The 18,642-nt window shown below is 33.6% G+C and overlaps 1 protein-coding gene across 1 annotated transcript; it reads right to left on the bottom strand.

The window, feature by feature from the left end:
• Positions 1-315: 315 nt before the first annotated feature.
• On the bottom strand, positions 316-12,369 carry LOC105344606 (uncharacterized). The gene is made up of 4 exons (XM_011452412.4): positions 12,171-12,369; positions 6,930-7,041; positions 5,295-5,365; positions 316-1,017 (listed from the first exon to the last, which is right to left on the bottom strand). Exons 1-4 carry the CDS (start codon positions 12,235-12,237, stop codon positions 959-961), a joined length of 309 nt encoding a protein of 102 aa, XP_011450714.2. The 5' UTR covers positions 12,238-12,369; the 3' UTR covers positions 316-958.
• Positions 12,370-18,642: the final 6,273 nt, after the last annotated feature.

Here is an 18,642-nt window from a genome sequence, read left to right as displayed (position 1 = left end):
TAGGATTTTTAAATAATCCTTTAGATTTTTCAATTTTTCCTGTAAAAAAGTTATTTCTTCTATTGGTATTCTTGTTTTCCTATAGGATATTATTTTTAAAGGTTAATATCTCACCTGTCATGTGAAACACACTTAAACCAAATGGAGCTATATAGTCTCTAAACGATGGTGTATCGTGTTGGTATATATAGATTTTTATGAAACTGCATTTTAAACGGGAGCAAAATGCCACTAAGGCACTGGCATAATTATCCGGCACAGTGGTGATTTCAAATTGCAATTTTTTAAAAACAATATAAAAGAATCATGTTTTAAGAAAACATTTTATTGAAGTAAACTTTTACGTTTTTATTAGTCTGTTTATACGTCTAAAATCTACCGGTAATATCTTAGGACAAAACTTACATGATTACTTGTCATAGTAAAAACAAAATACGTCAAGAAATACACAATATAAAAAGTTCAAAAATACATGCAGTATGAAGCATAGCTTCAATAGAATATTCACAACATATATTTACACAAAAAAAACTTGCATGATTTGCCTGAGAATTTCTTGCTGAAAAGATGAGGACAGGTCTAATGCATGACCTTCTTTTGAATTTGAGAGATCTTTGAGAGCAAAGATGGTAATATATTTATAAGTTTAATGCGTAAAACAAGTGTCCAAATTACAACTCTTTGATAAACTTCAAAGATACTTGTATAATTTGAACATTTCTGAAAAAGCACCAAATTGTATAATTCGGGAATACGAAGCACCGTTTGTTAAGATTAAAATATTTTTTATTCGGAATTATGAAGTTCAAATAGGGTTGCAATGCATTTTCTTTTCAAGCTTTTCATTAGAGGTCAACACATTCAGTATTTTATAAGTAATGCCTTGTCTATGTTAAGTAATTGTAATAGGCAATGTCAGTGTAGTGATCTTTATGGCCACTTCTATACATATTCTGCCTCACATCTTGGCTTGTGGGGTGGGGCTGTAGACTACTCCAGGGGTGGCCCGCCTACGACCTATAAATAAGAACATTCGTTATAACATACTATCACACACACACACACACACAGAGAGAGAGAGAGAGAGAGAGAGAGAGAGAGAGAGAGAGAGAGAGACTTTATCAAAGTGGATTGGTTAATATTTAAAATGTCGGGAGATTATACGACGGTTTTTTGCCATTTTTGGTTTTTTTTAAGATAGATTTTTCTTCGGGTCGAGAGAAAAAATATTTTGGGAATGTTTTATATATATTTATTATTTTGGCGTCACAATAATTGGTTACTTGTAAAACATCTGAAGATGAAAATAAAAGCGCTTATATGTTTTACTCGGACGGCCTGTTTAGGAGTGCTGAAAGATTACGTGAGTCCTACAGAGACCGTCCGCTGCGTCGGACGGGATTTTTTTTCCCGGGCTTATGATCTTTAATACAAAGATATAGTTGCCACGTTCAAATCCGGTGTTTTATATTTAGTTTTTAGTTTAGTGCTAGTTTTGTAGATGTTTTTCTCCTTTCATATGTAGTTTTTATTTTGTTGTCCTGAAGAAGGAACTGGTTGTCCCGAAAATTTGACAATATTTTACTTTATTGTTCGTGTCCCTGGTTTTTTTTAGTGCCTTTTTTTAAATCTCATCTTATAACCTTGTATCTTTTGATCCGACACTATATATAATGTTGGTTATCAGAATCAAGGTATCACAGGCAATTGGCAATTGTCTCAATGCGCTGGTATAAAAATTGGGCCATTGAGAAAGCAGGGAGTTCGTACCACAACCACTGTGGTTCGCCCCATTATGTGTATTGATTGGTTTTACTCCGTCATATAACTCTGCAATTGATTAATAATAAACAGGGTTTATTGATGTCTGGTTTCCCCTCTAGAATGTCCAATATCGATGATTAAAAAAATTGTGGTCATATACATGTACACAGATTATTGGATTTAATGGGTCATAAAACTGGAAAAGGTTTCCTCTTACCAAACTAAAATTATGAACTCAGACTCAAGTTCAAATTTGAATATTGAAAAGTGTATCTACATTTTATAAGCCTTTAGTTATTTAAAGCTTCTGATTCTAATAATAATAATAATAATAATAATAATAATAAAAAATGATTATTATTATAATAATGATTGTAATTTTCTCTTAAATAGTATTTAAATTGTACATTGATATAAATTTTATAATTTCTGAACTTTCACCATCAAAATGTATGCATATTAGGAGAAGAGTACAAACTGTCTAGAGCTTGAGACAACTCGTAATGTCATTTTATCGTGTAATATTATCAGTTTAAAGTCCTCTTGTTTTAATCAAGTCCTTGTTAAAAATATTCTAAAATGAAACACATCGAATTAAGTGTGATAACCTTGACGTACATTTGCAGATTTATGTACTAGGGGGACATATTCAATTTATTTTTGTTCAACCAATTGCAAGAACTTGCTCTGGGCATAAAGATTGAGAAAAGATTGCCATCAATTTTACTTTAGAGAAAACTTTATAAGCTGACCAAGTATAAAGATTTACTGGCAAAGACATTGTTATATGTAAGCATTTATTGGTACTATTCACACAATAGAAAAACTTAACTTTCTTCTTAAAAATTTCTTGTAATATTAAGGTTGCGACATATTCAAAATAACTCTCAAATTCTCTTTTGAAAAAGAAATTGCCTTCAATTTTAGTATTTATTTGTAGGCTCAAACCTGACAGAAGTTCATTACATGGTCATAATGTAAAATTTGAAATTTTTTTGTTAAGTAGAACATGTGTTACAAAAGTTACAGTTTTCATTATGTAAATGTGGTATTTTCACAATGTATAAAAACAAAATTTACATTGTGACAACTGTTCAAGCACATATTTCACCCATCAAGTTTATTTAACGAGGCCGGGTCTAATTTGTTCTACCCTAGATTTTTGAATGAAATTTTTTACATGATATTCTACTGATATAATTATTATTTTAGGATAGAAAAATAAGACATTTACCACACCGTTTGTTTAAGAGGTCATCTCAAAGTTTGTTAATTTTTAACATAGGACCCTATGGGATTTTGCTTGAAATGTATCAATTTGGCACATTTTTTACAATTTTTTTAAACTTCTGCCCTAGGGATTTCTTTTTCTCTTCTACATTATTAAAGTTATTGCTAAAAGGCATCAAATGGTCAAATAAAAAACCCCTTTTAACTCCTGGTTTGTTCCAGGGGTCTTATCAAAGTTGTTTTTTGTATGCACAATTTCCCAGTTGGTCAGATAATGGCTATTTTTTATTTGACAAAGACGAAAATGGTTATATTTATAGTATTATTTAAACATTCAGACATTTTAAGTAATAAATAAATATATAACATCACATATTAAGGGTCATTAATATAAAATACATGGTACTGTTTTGAAATATATGGATTAAGCTATATTTAGGCGGGTTAAGAAAACGTGACAGAGGGTTAGGCTTGTTGAACCCTCTTAACATTTTCAACCCGAGCCCAATTATAGCTTATACTTCGAGACATTTATGTTTATTCCACAATATAATATCAATTTTACGCATCAAACGAGCTATTTTTAACAAATTTTGCTGAATATCTGCAGTTGAAACTATCACATCAACATCAACGGAGTTATGTGTTTGATGAGTGTGTGGGGGTGGGTGGGGGGGGGGGGCGCACAGTTGTACGTTACTTGATACTACTGTATAGTTATATGATACGTGGCCGGATATTGTTACTTACATTCCTTTATGACGCTTGCCTTGCCTCCTATTATCATTAACAACCCGATATACTTCCGTAGACAATAAGCATAACAAACCCAATTCGTGTTTTGTTTTGTGTTTGGCCAAATAAAGAAAACAAGAGGCCCATGGGCCTTATCAGTGACCTGAGTGACTGCAGTGAGGCTTTTGCAATGTATATTCATGTGCATTATAATTACAGGGCTAATGAAATCATTTTTAGCCGGGCTCTGCTGAAAGCAGAGTCCTGGCTATAGGCAGGCAAATCGTCAATGTTACTATAAATAGCACAAGTAAACAAAAAACCAAACAGCGTCAAGGTTAGGCTTCCGCTATACCAAATAGTTACACAAAGAGCCACGTTTTATCAAAAGTGTTGGCATTTTGTTTCTTTTTTTAAAATTTCGAATGAATTGTCTATCTTTTTTAGTTTTCTTATTAATAACGTGTTTTTAAAACATAACTATGCATTTTGGACACATACAATGCGCATGAATTTCCAAGAACTAATTTGCTGCACGATGAAGAAATGGGGATTGAATATATAATGCTTGTTGCAAAATTCAAGGCAGCAACTGTTGAACATTTTAACTTCTACTAGACAGACATATTTTTTGTTTATAGCCGCTTACAAAATTTGGTCGCTCTCTGATGCTTTGCCGACATTAAAAACATGAGAGAGAGAGAGAGAGAGAGAGAGAGAGAGAGAGAGAGAGAGAGAGAGAAGAGAGAGAGAGAGAGAGAGAGAGAGAGAGAGAGAGAGAGAGAGATTTTCAGTCTTTACTACACAATATGCATAAAGACACACCAAAAAGAGCCCGGCTTTCAGTACTTCAGTACTTTGATTAATATTCTGGAATTGTATAATTCAATAAACTTTCTAAATTCTATAAAAATTATTCAAAAATTGTAGCATAGCATACAGTGACATAATTGAACAACCTTAAGTACAAACAAAATAATCAGTCGAAATTACACCCAACCCTATAAAATCATTAGAGCCCTGCCCTAACACCAGAACCCCTGACATAGGGGCCATTAAATTAAAAATAAATTTTGAAGAGGCACCCTTCCTCATCAAAACTATGTACTTAATTCATCGAATTAATACACAGGAGCAGAGGATAAGATTTTCAAAGAATTTATGCATTCATTAAGAAATCAGAACCCCACCCTTACACCAAAACCCCTGTCCCAGGGGCCATGAACTTCACAATATTGGAAGCGGTATTCTTCCTTATCATAACTATGTAATTATATGGATTCATCTGCATAAAATTCGGGAGGAGAGGGGAGCAGGAGATTTTCAAATAATTAATGCATTGTCAATATATAATTGAGGCGTATAATAAGACTTCCTATGTGTTTTACTGACCGTCAACGGAAATTTCTCAGGTTAGTTACTTCTCCAGGTGGCGAGGCGAAGCGCATATCTATTGTTATTGTGATGAAGTATCAGCGGAATTTGGGATCAGGGTAATAAAACGTGATAGAGGGTTATGTCTGTCGATAAAACAATAAGAGGTGACCTGTTTCCTGAATACTTACGACAACAGATACAGCAGACGACAATGCAGACGATTAGCACCACCAGGCCGACAATAGGGCCGATTATGATCCTGAGGAAAAATTCAACATAAGAAACAAAATTACACCTGTAAAATTATACGTCAACGTACACATGTAAATATTTTGAACGTGACTATTCTGTAAGTAATTATATGTACACAAGTATTGTTATGATTTTAATACTTGGTAGGTTTTGAGTTGAATTTAGAGTATCAAAATAATGATATCATCTTGGCAGTATGATGTAAAAATACATAGAGGGAGGTGCCCAAAAGTGTAAACTAAAAAAAGATGGTCACACCACATAAACTGGGCAAAAACGAGAGACAATTATTGAAACTCTTCTAAAAGTATGTCAATTTACACGACCCCTGATTTAGACCACACGTACAATATTAATGTACAATGTACGTGGAAAGATACATCTTCCAAAGTCAAGTGTTTCTTATCCGCTGCGCTCTACATAAATGCTTGACCGAAAACAATACATATGCGGGTTAACGATGAGAGTAATCATTTTTAAACTTTTGTGACCTCTTGTACTGACCAATCAGAGAATACGTTATAAACAGAAACAATATAGCAATTTGATTGCTCCCATGAACAAAAATCGAATTTGTAGAAAAGATGGATTCACTCCGACTGAAAAACTGATAGCAGTAAGTCAAATACTTACTAGTCCATCTAACGTTTATTTGACAACGGTTCAACATTGATCAATGCACAGTTAACATCATTACTGAAACAACGATTCTTATTGAATCATGCAGACTTGAATGACACCAACCAGCATGCGAGGTTTCTAACATCGTCGGAACCCACGGGTTTTCTATACAACGGATAAAAAACCCGGGTTTTCTATACAACGGATAAAAAACCCGTGGGTTCCGACGATGAGTTTCTAACCTCGTCAAACTCTGCATATTCGGACAAGGGTTTATGTAGAGCGGAGCGCATCAGACTTTGGAAGGTGGTAAATCTACCAAGTATGATTCCCTCCGTTACGGAAACTTATTGTTAATTCATTGTTCTATAGAAACCGCCAAACTGAAATATACAAGCCCCGTTTATTCATTGGTCGAAACCTACGGAAATCTAAGAAAAATCACAGACTGCATGAAATAATTATGATGATGTCAGACGCAAATTCTAATAGGAGAGTCAGACGATTTGGCTGTTTAGCTGTTAAGCTAATGTACTGATGTGCATTAACAGTAATTTTGTGAATTTTACCTACTTTTTACAATCATTTATATCAGATTTTAAATCTTGTTTTTAACAAATTAATGATTGAAAAAGTAAGTATTGATTTCAGTCCTGTCAGTTTCTAAAGAGCTATGAATTTACCACAGGTTTCCGTAAGAAATAGAGGGAATCATACTCGGTAGAGCTGACTCATGTGACTGCAAACGTCAGACGAATGTTTACATTTAATCGTTTTCAGGTTCTGTAAACACGACACATGCATAATTGTACGTTATCGGGCCATGGTGTTTTTCGTGTAGATTCGTACCATGAAAAGGAAGAAGGGTGTAAACGGGCATTAATGTAGGTCATGTTATTGATGGCTGTTGGGGATTTACCGACAGTTAATGAAGATACGGCGATACTTACGCCAGATGTAAACAGGTTGTCGTCCCGGTACATATGTATCCCGACTGACAGCAGAATATGGTCCCTTCACAGTAGTGGTAGTCGTAGGGACACGATGCATCACTTAGTTCTGCTAAAATCACAAGAACTCAAATATTAAAAAGAATATCGACTTGTTTTTCTTTGAATGACCTTAACAATCAGCCTGTGCTCCATTAAAAATCTCCAATATCTGGCTAATCGATGGTATATTAAAATGTTAACAAAACCAAAACCAAACTTCAAAGAACTCGCACAGTCACCGATTTCATTAAACTTTTTAAAAAAATGAATTTTTCTGAGTATGAAGAGTTAACGTCGAAAATATGGTATATCTGCCGCTTTGAACACGCTGAATTAAGGAGAGGGTGCACAAGCTGTTACGACACTTTTTAAAAGTATTCTGAATAGTGAGGCCGATAATCTACACGTAAAACTTCTTAAATTGGAAACAGCGGGGTTATAGTGACGTCATATACATAGAGATTAATGCATACCCTTTTCCATATCACAGCCTGTATCAGCCCAAGACTCTAATATCAGCCCAAGGGCCGTCGGGCTGATATTGGAGTCTTGGGCTGATACAGGCTGTGATATGGAAGAAGGGTATTTATTATTATATTTATTACATACTTAGTAATAAATTTTGTAAAAAAGGCATCAACTTGAACAAATTGATTTTAAATAATATGTTTTACGGTGCTACCGTTCTGGCGAGCGCAGCAAGAATTACACATACCTTGCATCATTGTCAACTTATAGTTTTATTTAGGTATCAACGAACGTCAAAGAATTTTTGAGAGAGTATTGCTCTACAATAAGTATGCCAAAGGTACTAATTTTAATGGTTATGATACATACAGCGCAACCCCCTTCCCAGAGAGAGAGAGAGAGAGAGAGAGAGAGAGAGAGAGAGAGAGAGAGAGAGAGAGAGAGAGAGAGCCCGGTACCTGTTTGTAGGTGTGTAATTTCCCACTTTTAAATTTAATGGTCTGACTATATGCAATATCTACATAATTTTTTTAAACTGTTTATTTTTTCATTTTATTCCTTTTTATTTATTTCAAAATGTCCTATTGTTTATTTCCTCCCTACTCATGCATGCACAATTATAGCTTAAAAATGGATCGATATGACAGTAAAGTATGGCTCTTGCTAATATATATAGGCCTACATAAAATCTCTATATTAAAAAAGATTTTTAAAAATCATACGTCAATGAGGCAGGTATCGCAGTCTATACTGAAATAGCTAGTACACGCATTCCAGATGTTTGATCCACCTCTAAATTTATCGCGGGAAATATAGCGCGAGTGCACTGTGACGTCATCCATGACTTTGTTCGTCTTTGTTTACGTTTCTCAACTCAATACGGAGGTATGGAAGCATGTAACAAATCTTTTGAGTCTCGCCAAAGCATATGCGGTACTCAAAACGTGTCTTCAAACCTTAAGCCACCGTAAATTACGAGTTAAAAGTCGGCCATTTTTGGCATAGCACCACGGGTGAAAACATTAGAGAGCATTATGGGACGTAGACAAAATTTTTTTTTTGATGAACTGTAGGTTTAGCTCGTTCTTTTTCCCGCGCACACTGGTTCTTGGAGCTCGCTTCGCTCGCTATTATTTGAAAGTAGTCTGTATACATGTATTAAATAAAAATATTAGATCTTATTGTTTTACCAAACATCATTTAGCTACAGATCCGGAATTTCCTCGTGATTAAAAATTAAATGCTCCGAAACTGAAATTTTCAACTACGTTTAAAAATGTCGACTGCAAGAAATGTTTCATGTTTTGTCTGTAAACATGCACAATAGCCGAAACGGAAGAAGGCAGAGGAGTTCCGCAAGGAGTGTGTCAGCCATAGGGCTGATAACCTGTATCAGCCCCGGAGGCCGATAGGAATTGTGTGATGTCATCTGTATGCTAAAAACCTGTATTTATTTCTAAGTATGGAATAAATATTTATAATGATTCCTTGAACAGTCAACCTCGACGGAAATATTGGTCGTAGCCTCAAGCTAAAATCGTGAGAAAACAATTTTCTGTTTCGTGAAATTAATTAACAGGGATTGTTTATCTTTCAAGATTATGCGTTTGATATTTTTGATACTTAATATACATGTAGTTGAATTCTGTTTTCTTACACAATAATTATATGAAAAAGCCACCAAAAACAGCTTTATTGTTATTTTTTGGGCTGTTGAAATGGCAATAGCATTAAAATTCTCAATCTCAAAATAATTTGCTTTGTTATGAATCAAGAAATCCGGAGAAAGACTTCACATATATAACCAAAAATCTCATTATTCGGCATTCTAAAATCGGACTTCAGTTATAAACTTGTGTTTACATTATGAAATAATCTACAAACAACCATCATTCCTTTGATTGAGATATGTAAAAATAATTTACCTATCAAACACAAGTAAACATCTTGCGTTTATAAGTGAATATTTACATTTCCCAGTGTCTTTGCCTGTGATAACACTACGTATCGATTTTGTACTATATAACCCATAACTACAAATGACGCCAAATTGAGGCGCCAGCGGGGTTTGCTTATTCATATTAAAATATTTAATCGTACGATGGCTTAAATTTATATAAATATAAGTGTTAAGGAATCATTCTTTCATTTCATTTTATTTTATTTATTCTCATATTGTATAAAACAACATAGAGAAAATATACAATACATACAATATTATACAAAAAGCAAGAGTGTATACTGTACACATCAACCTGGAGAGTTGACTCTCTTATTAATAATATTGATAAATTTACATAAGTTATTAATAACAGCTAATTTATTACATGAAAATAATTCAAAAAATTTGAAAGCATTTGGTCGTCTAAAATACATTGATGGTAAATAAGCTTTTCTATATTCTTTCAATTCCGGACATATCATAATATAGTGATATTCGTCGCCAATGTTATTTTTACATAAATTACAAAATCGTTGATTTCTAGGTACATTGTTCCATCTGCCTGTCTCAATTGGCAGTTTATGGTTGCTTGTTCTAAATCTAGCTAGTGTAGTAATGTTATTCATATAAGCACCAGAGTTTATGTAATTTCTAGGTACAAAAGTGTTATTGGTAAACAAGTTATAGATCAATCCTTTACTAGATGCGTTACAATCAGAGACCCATTTTTGTTGAAATTGGTCAATCAAAGTTTGCTTAACAACATTTAAAATCCATTTTTCATTTTCTACATTATGCGTCAACCAGACATAGCTTAGACCACATTCATGTAAAATATTCTGTATACATTCAACCCATTTGAAATTATAATTATTGATTTGTGTTAGGCTATGTAAAAAATTATACAATATATATGACAATTTTGATTCTTTACCTTTCAACAATCTTGTCCAAAAATTCAACATTCTAATTTTTACTTTCACACACAATGGATATCTAGCAAGTTCACCGTAGATCATAAAATTTGGTGTGGACGTCTTAAGACTAAGTACAAGTTTACAAAATTTAAGATGCAATTTTTCAATGATACATAAATTTTCAAAACCCCACAATTCAGAACCATACAGTAAAATTGGAACAACCATTTTGTCGAACATATCAAGTTGACAATCAATCGATAGATTTAATTCTCTTGACTTTTTAATTATTGCGTACATAGCTCTGGTAGCTCTCGTCACTACATATTTCCTAGTACTGTAGAAAGAGCCTGTTCTTGAAAATATAACTCCTAAATATTTAAATTCCTTGACGATTTCTATTTCGTTACCATTGTTTTGAGGTTTGTTTACCTTTACCAAAAATAATAATTTTAGTTTTCTCAACATTCACTTGTAATTTCCATTTTTCACAGTACATTTGAAAACAATGAAGCTGATATTGTAGATCATCTTCGGTTTCGGACATCAACACAGTGTCGTCAGCATACAACATAATCATAATTCTTAGATAACAATTTAAATTTTGTTCAATTTCTTCAGACAGGCTTTTTAGTCCTATGACATTTTCATGTGATAAAAAATCTTCAAGATCATTAAGATATAATGCAAAAAGAAACGGAGATAAGTTTTCTCCCTGCCGGACACCATTTTGACAAGGGAAATATTCGGAAAAATCATTATTATAAAATATTCTTGATCTACAGCCATTATACATATTGACAACAACCCTTAAACATTTCCCTTTAATTTGATATTCAATGAGTTTTTTCCACAATCCTATTCTCCACACTTTATCGAATGCAGCTTTAAAATCAATAAAAGCACAGGTGATAATTTCGGTCGGGGCGTGATCAAATCTATCATAAAGTCCTTCGGGCTTTATTGGATTTGACCACGCCCCGACCGAAATTATCACCTCATAATAATCAAAGAATGAATCCTTATTCCTTAATTAAGATAATTTGTCTTCTAGATCTTTACATAAGACTTACATTGTAATAAAGAAATTATTACAATTCTCTGAAGCGTTCCCGCTCAGTCTTTTTTTTTCAAATCGCATTTTGCAATACTTTCTAAATGTATCATTAATCTCTGGTCTTTTTTTCAAATCGCATTTTGCAATACTTTCTAATGTATCATTAATATCTCAACAACAATACATGTCTTGTAAACGTAATGTGGCACTGTGCAAAAAAAACAAAACAAAACAAAAAACTCTTTACCATTTCGATGTTCAATTAATATAATGTGTATTGTTTAATGCTCATTTACTTCCTGAAATTATGAATAAAAGTTGAAATATTTAATTTTATTATATTTCAAAAATTTTAAATTTCAACAAAATGAGATTATGTTTCAAATAATTAATGATAAAATTGTTGTCTAAGTCGACCTAACGCACGAGAGTTAAGACTGTTAGTAATCGACTAGAAACAACCATCTGATCTGAGTTCTAACGGCTTGTTTCCAGATAACCTACAGACAGATTTCTTTTCCCCCGCAGGGCTTACGCTAACCCAGTTTTTGCTAACTGACCTCGCCGTGAACGCGGTATTTATTTTTAGAAATGAATGTATGAAGCAAACGCGCATTCAAAGATGACATTAAAATCGATACGATTTTGTGATCAGAAATCAACGCACAACACCTTCCTTTGAAGCAGGCATGAAGTAAACGAATCAACAGAAAAAAAATGAAATGAACTATGATCAGGCAACATACATGACACAAGGGGTCTTAACGTTAAAAACTTGAAAATAAAACAAAAGAACAAATGCATGAAATACTTACACTCAACGACTGAGCTGAATAAAAATATCCAGAGGCATACAAATCCAAGATACATAGTCGCCTTCATTGTCGCGTTATAAAACTGTTGCTCTTGTTTTCCTTACAGTAGAATTAATACCTATGATAATACTGCAACATTATTTTGCATCAACAAACGTTTCAATGTATTTCTTCTACCGCTAGAAGGCGCATCGATTGCAGCGCCCCCTCTCTGCGTGAGGGAAATGGATTTTTTCTCTATTGATTTATCTACTGAATTGTTCCCGGGTACATCAAGTAATATACATGTACACTTCAATTCAGCAAATATCTTTATATTATATCTTCTATCGAAGAGTTGATTGATTAATCATGAAATTATTCCTTTTCATAAATTTAACAGATATCTAGAAATTAAACTGTCGATTGATAAGAAGATATACTTCCTGTCAAACATGTTTCATATGCATTATCAAAATTCTTTGCGAGAGGAAACATACCTCTGTTCACAGTCACTCGTGTCAATATATAGTCCAGGTGTAATTACTGGCCGGCGTGTTTATTTTGGGCAATAAAATTCAACAAGTGAGCTTTTATCATTTAAATACCGTGGGGGAAATCTGCTTTTATGTTCTTGTTTCGATTCTTTCTCAAAGTTTGTTATATATAATTTTATTTTGATGACACTCGATTTTACTATCAGATGTTCTATTTGATGAAGGAAAAATCTGATTAAAATCATCTGTTCTGATAAGCTACCGGTTTTTTGTTTTGTTATATGTGTTTGTTTGTCTGTACAATGATTACGTGTGACACTCAAGCGAAGTTTGCGCTCGGCACAGCCATGCATGTATATTTTGGGGAAAGGTTTTGTGGCCTTTATTTCAATACTAGTTGGTGTACATAATTTTAATCTTTATTTCAAGGTTGTCAAATTTTTTAACGACAGAAGAAGTTCGAAGGAAAATAGCCTAACTACACCCTGATCAAGGGATTTATCTGAAAAGAGGAAATTTTCTTCAAACTATTCCACTTGCTTAACTATGAAACTAAATTGATGTCAAAAAACTTGAATTGGCATTGAAAATGAAACGCATACGTTATATCATGAGATTGATAAAAGTACATTGCTTGTGCAAACACGAGAAAATTTTTCTGGCTTTGAAATAAGAAGCACTGTAAATATGAGAATCAGCAAAAGTGAGATAAAATTAAATTATTCACATTGTTTCGTGAGGGAGTCAACGTCTATGCTGCTGTAATTAAACCTAGTATAGCAGATTTTTTTTTCCATAAGGTTATGAGGGTTAAGGTATTTGCAGAGAAATATAATAATTATGTAATGTAAGTTTATTTTTTCTTTTTTTTTCTTCAAGAACTGCAAGTAATGTTTACCAAGAAAACATTTAATATTTATATTATAGGAGGAAATAAAGGAGCAAATAATTGTGGGTGTAAAATCAACAAAATGTGTTTTTTTCTTTTAGTTATTTGTAACCAATAGATTAGTGGTTGTTTTTGTGACAATAATTAACACCCGTTGGTGTTGTTTGTCCCTCCTTTTTTTAAAGCTGGAAACACAAAAATTACCAATCAGTGGATTTGTTACCCATTCTTACGTATCAGTTAGCAGGTCTATGGAAGTCTGCTCACAGTATCACGAAAAATGCTTGAAAAAGCGTCATTTATATGGAAGAAGATACTTGGACTATAATCACCCGAAGAGACGTATACAATTTTTGAGGTCAATACTTTCTGATCGTATTAAGTTCTGACAAATTGCTAGGTTCTCAGAACTTTTAATTTGGAATTACATGCATACATCAACTGTTGTATAGATAGAAGGGTTGTCCTTACGCAATCAATGTGGCGCCTTTTACGTAAGATTCTATAATTCAAAACAACTTTCAATGCTTAAATTCGAATGATTCACAAACCCAACAAAGTGAATTATATAACTATATATTAGTGAAATGAAAATCGCCGCGAATTTGTCCTATTGGGAATGATCCATGAAAGGTATGTACATGTAACGTTCCCTATAACGTTATGTTCTGATGTAATTTATAATTAGACCCAACCCTTTTCTATTTCTGACAGTTAAAGCGCCTTATGCTGCTGTGTTAGAAAACCAAGAGAAAACAGAATAGTGTAATCACTGCGCATGTGTGTCACGATGTTGAACCAGTACACAATTATATGAATTGTATATGTACATTTATTGTAAGTAGGAAAACATGTTGAGGACCTGTACTTGATTGACTACAAGCAATGAAACATATTTCATCATCAAAGTATAGAAGAGTTGATTAAAATCAACTCCCAAAAATGATGTTAAAGAATCAAAGGAAGAGTTACTCATTAAGTTAGTAAATTTCTATACCTGTATAACTAATTATATTTTAATGAGATACTTCAAAATGATATAAATTCAAAACAGTTGACTAAAATAATGGTAGATTTGGGATTTGTATAGAGGCTTTTGTTATTTCCTAATTTTTTTCGTGCCCTGTTCTAGCATTCGGAACACATCCTCATTTAATGTAACTTAATTTAAAAAAAAATTCTAAAAAAAAAATTTCTAGCGCTGATTGAACAACTGAATATATTATTAAGGCTTCAGAGAGAAATGATGTTCTATATATGAAAAAAATCATTGTTATGTAAAATGTAACTTAATTCCATTAAGTCACAAATAAAGCAATCATGTAGTTAAAGAGTAGCAGGTCATGCTGTTTTATTCTTTAGGGGGGGGGGGGGGGGGGGGGGATCAACTGATTTTCTGAGAAGCCCTTCGGGCTTCACAGGATTTGATCACGTGACTAACCAACTTCACATCCTGGTGAACTTTCTAAATTGAAGTTTATTTCTTAAATAAAATGAAAATGAAAGTTCGTCGCTCGTAATTTCATTTTACAAGACAAATTATCTAAAATTTAAAAAAAAGAAAGAAACATACAGTACTGAATTCATGTAATCGTACATGTAATCGTATTTCTTGTTGAATGAAGAATTTCACGTAAAACTTTTACTTGTGAGTACATGTAGTAGTCAGAGCATTTATGGAAAACTGAAACCATAAATCAATGTTTCTTGTGAGTGATAGTCAGAACGTTGGTATAATGTATACTAGTAGTTATAAAGTATTATATCAATAACACGGGGAAAGAGAAATGTCAGATCCATACGGTCAACAATTATGTTACATGAAATATTCACACAACTAAACCGTCTAGTCTGCAATTTTTGGTTTGAAAAAAGACCTAGGAGACAATTCTTGGGGTTTTGTGCGACATTTGTTTATTGCATATTCTTCAAATTCTGTATATGAACAATGATAGAGCTCGTTTCAATATACCGTCGATTTTCCCACTTGGTGACAGTCTTGTTTTCGTCAGCATCTTGCTAAATCCTGACGGTCATAGCTTACAGGCACGTAGCATCAGGGGGGGGGGGCAAGGGTGTGCCGCCCCCCCCCCCCACTTTTTCTCGCAGCAACAAATATTTTAAAATTTACATATAAAAAAATGAGTTATAATGGAGTTGGCCCCCCCCCACTTTTTTGGAAGTTAGTAAAAAATTGGTATGAAAATTAGGAAATGAGTAGTCAAATTGAAGTTACCCCCCCCTCCCCCCACGGATTAGGAATTTCATGATTTGGAGGGAAAACAATTTTGGGAGGGAAGAATTTTTTTTTGGAAGTATAGTTGAGTCCCCCCCCCCCCCCCCCCCCCCCCCCCCACCGATTAGGATTTTGAAGATTTTTGGAAAACTTTAAATTTCCCTTTTTAACAGCCTCCGTATATTGTGATTGTCTTGCCCGTGACGTCAAATAATGAGGATTCCTGAAGCACCATTAGCGGTGGACGAAATAATGAATAATTATAAGATTCAATGAATAAACATGGTGTGCTTCTTTGTCTCTGTCGTATATCGTTCGCGCATTATCAATTAATCTCCCGCGGAGACGTATCTTTCTTTACAGCTGCAACACCCCCCCCCCCCCCCCCCCTTGCAAGTGATTTGGGAAGTCAGAGTGTTATTACAAGCTGATAAGAGTGTCGCGCGTGAAATAAAATAGATAGAAATAACAAAAATTCTTTAATAAGATGCAAACAATAATATATATATATCATTAAAACTGGTACGATATAACTGAACTTGATTTCTCTGCAAATTCAAAATAAATAGCAACATTAAGTTCATGTGTTTATTGTGTCCCTAGTATCAACGAGAGAGAGAGAGAGAGAGAGAGAGAGAGAGAGAGAGAGAGAGAGAGAGAGAGAGAGAGAGAGAGAGAGAGAGATTTCTGTTGAGAAAAAAGAAGTATACGAATCAAACTTCACAAACACAGTATATCAATCTTTGAATCAAACATCACAAACAGTAAAGAATACATGCACTTCATTGTTAGGCATGCTTCCTTTCTCTTTACTTGAAATCAAAACATCACAAACAGTGTAGAATACTTTATTGTTAGGCATTCTTCTTTTCTCTTTACTTGAAATAAAAACTATTAGAACGAAACTTTTCCCCCTGATCTTGGTACACCTCGCGCGTTGATTTGATTAACAGAGGTAACACGTGGACTCAGACTGAAACTGCATGCTGGATAGAAATCACAATGTACTATATTCTTTTGTGGATACTAATTTTATGAATATATAATATTAGTATATTGAAAATATTTCAAATGAATGTACATAAAATTACGCCTGAAACTCTGTCTCTGTCTCTGTCTCTCTCTCTCTCTCTCTCTCTCTCTCTCATAATGATCATGATAAGAAAATATCTGGATCGACGACATTTATTAATCAAAGAACTGAAGTACTGACGGGAGTTAATTTTATCGATTATTATTTATCTTAAAATTAAGGATATGTTATTTTGCTTGGCAATTAGTTTATAATCTGTATTTGAATTAAGCACATTTTTATAATATGAATTCTCGAACTTTTTCGACAAGAATTTCGAGAAAACCTTTTATGAATCACGTTGTGTAATATTTAAAAATAGAATTGATTTCATCAAACTATGTATCGGTACTCGGAATATTTCAAAAATTGTATGGATCCAACCAATAATGAACTCTAGTCTCGTTCAACCAGATGCTTGGCTGTCTCTGTAAATCTCTGACGAGTAAAAGATACCAGATCACGTGATAGCTTGATGATGCGACCTCTAGCTATAGACTGACTCTCTGCTTGCCGAAGATGTACAGAGACAGCTGATGGTTGAACGAGACTATATTGAACGCTGGCGTAGGAATACATACCACTGCAAAAAAATTCTAAATTGTTCGTACTATTTCAAATATGACTACTAGTATTTTCAAGGTATTTATAATTAAGTTCCCTTTAATAAATTGCTTCAGCGTATATTACATCGAATTTATCGATTATTTTCAAGAACTAAGTCTTGTCAGCGGTGATGATTTGTGCTTAGGTCCAAACACTGTTTCAGTTTCGGTTTGCCAGAGTAACTGCATAGGAGAGTTGAATAAAATCAACTACCAATCAAGAAAGAAAAAGGGGGGGGGGGTTGTACGGTAAGACGAAGTTGTTTGCAATTTAGAGGTTATCTTTTGTCTTGTCTTACACAAGGAAAGAAACGTGTACATACATGTTAATAGTTTGCATTGTATTTTTCAAGTTCGAGTTGTATGCCTTTAATAACATGTACAGCTTCCCATGTTGTTTTGTGATGCAAAATAATTTCCTACTTCCATTTTTGTAAAGAATAAACACCTTAATTTAGTAATATAACAAGCTTATATGGTTAAAATAAGAGAACAACACTAATTATTTTAATATCATCTACCTAACTCTGATGTCACTTGGAAAATATCCTCGCGACCTTAAATTACCATAATACTAAACCGCTTCGCGAAATTCTAATATGATAAGCGGTAAGCGCGCTGTTTTTTTAATTAATATAAAAAAAAATTACATAGTTTAGTTTAATTTCATTCGAAATGATGCCTCCGTCTATCAGTACTTTCAGTACTTTGATTTTGCTTGTCAAGATTTTTTGGATGGGTCTGGTCCCCCCACTTTCAAAAACGATGCTACGTGCCTGGCTTCGCCTGCATCAGGCATGCCGCCGAAACTCATATATTTAGTTTATATATTTTGATTTCTTTAACACCCTTAGGTCACAGGTTATTTACATGTTTGAATTCCTAGCTCTATCTCTCTTAACTCTCTCATTCAAGTCACGAGCGGAAAGATGTCTTAACTCCGCCTACTTCGGTCAGATTGGACAAGGGTCAGTCAACATTTTTCATCAGCGAAGATGTTAGCTTTCACACAAGTACGTCTGTGTGGGCTCAGGGATACACCAAGAAAGATCTCGATACTTAGTAGTACATTCTTATTATCACAATTGGCTGCAACTATAATTAACAACATAAAATGATCAGTGTGCTATTAAAAGAAAAAAAAAGAGAACCTTTTTTGAAAATCTGGCTTCACCGTCACCAAAATAATAAAAT

The sequence above is a fragment of the Magallana gigas genome, chromosome 8, assembly GCF_963853765.1.
Source record: "Magallana gigas chromosome 8, xbMagGiga1.1, whole genome shotgun sequence".
In the NCBI taxonomy this organism is placed as follows: domain Eukaryota; kingdom Metazoa; phylum Mollusca; class Bivalvia; order Ostreida; family Ostreidae; genus Magallana; species Magallana gigas.
This window is presented reverse-complemented; position numbering and strand designations above follow the sequence as displayed.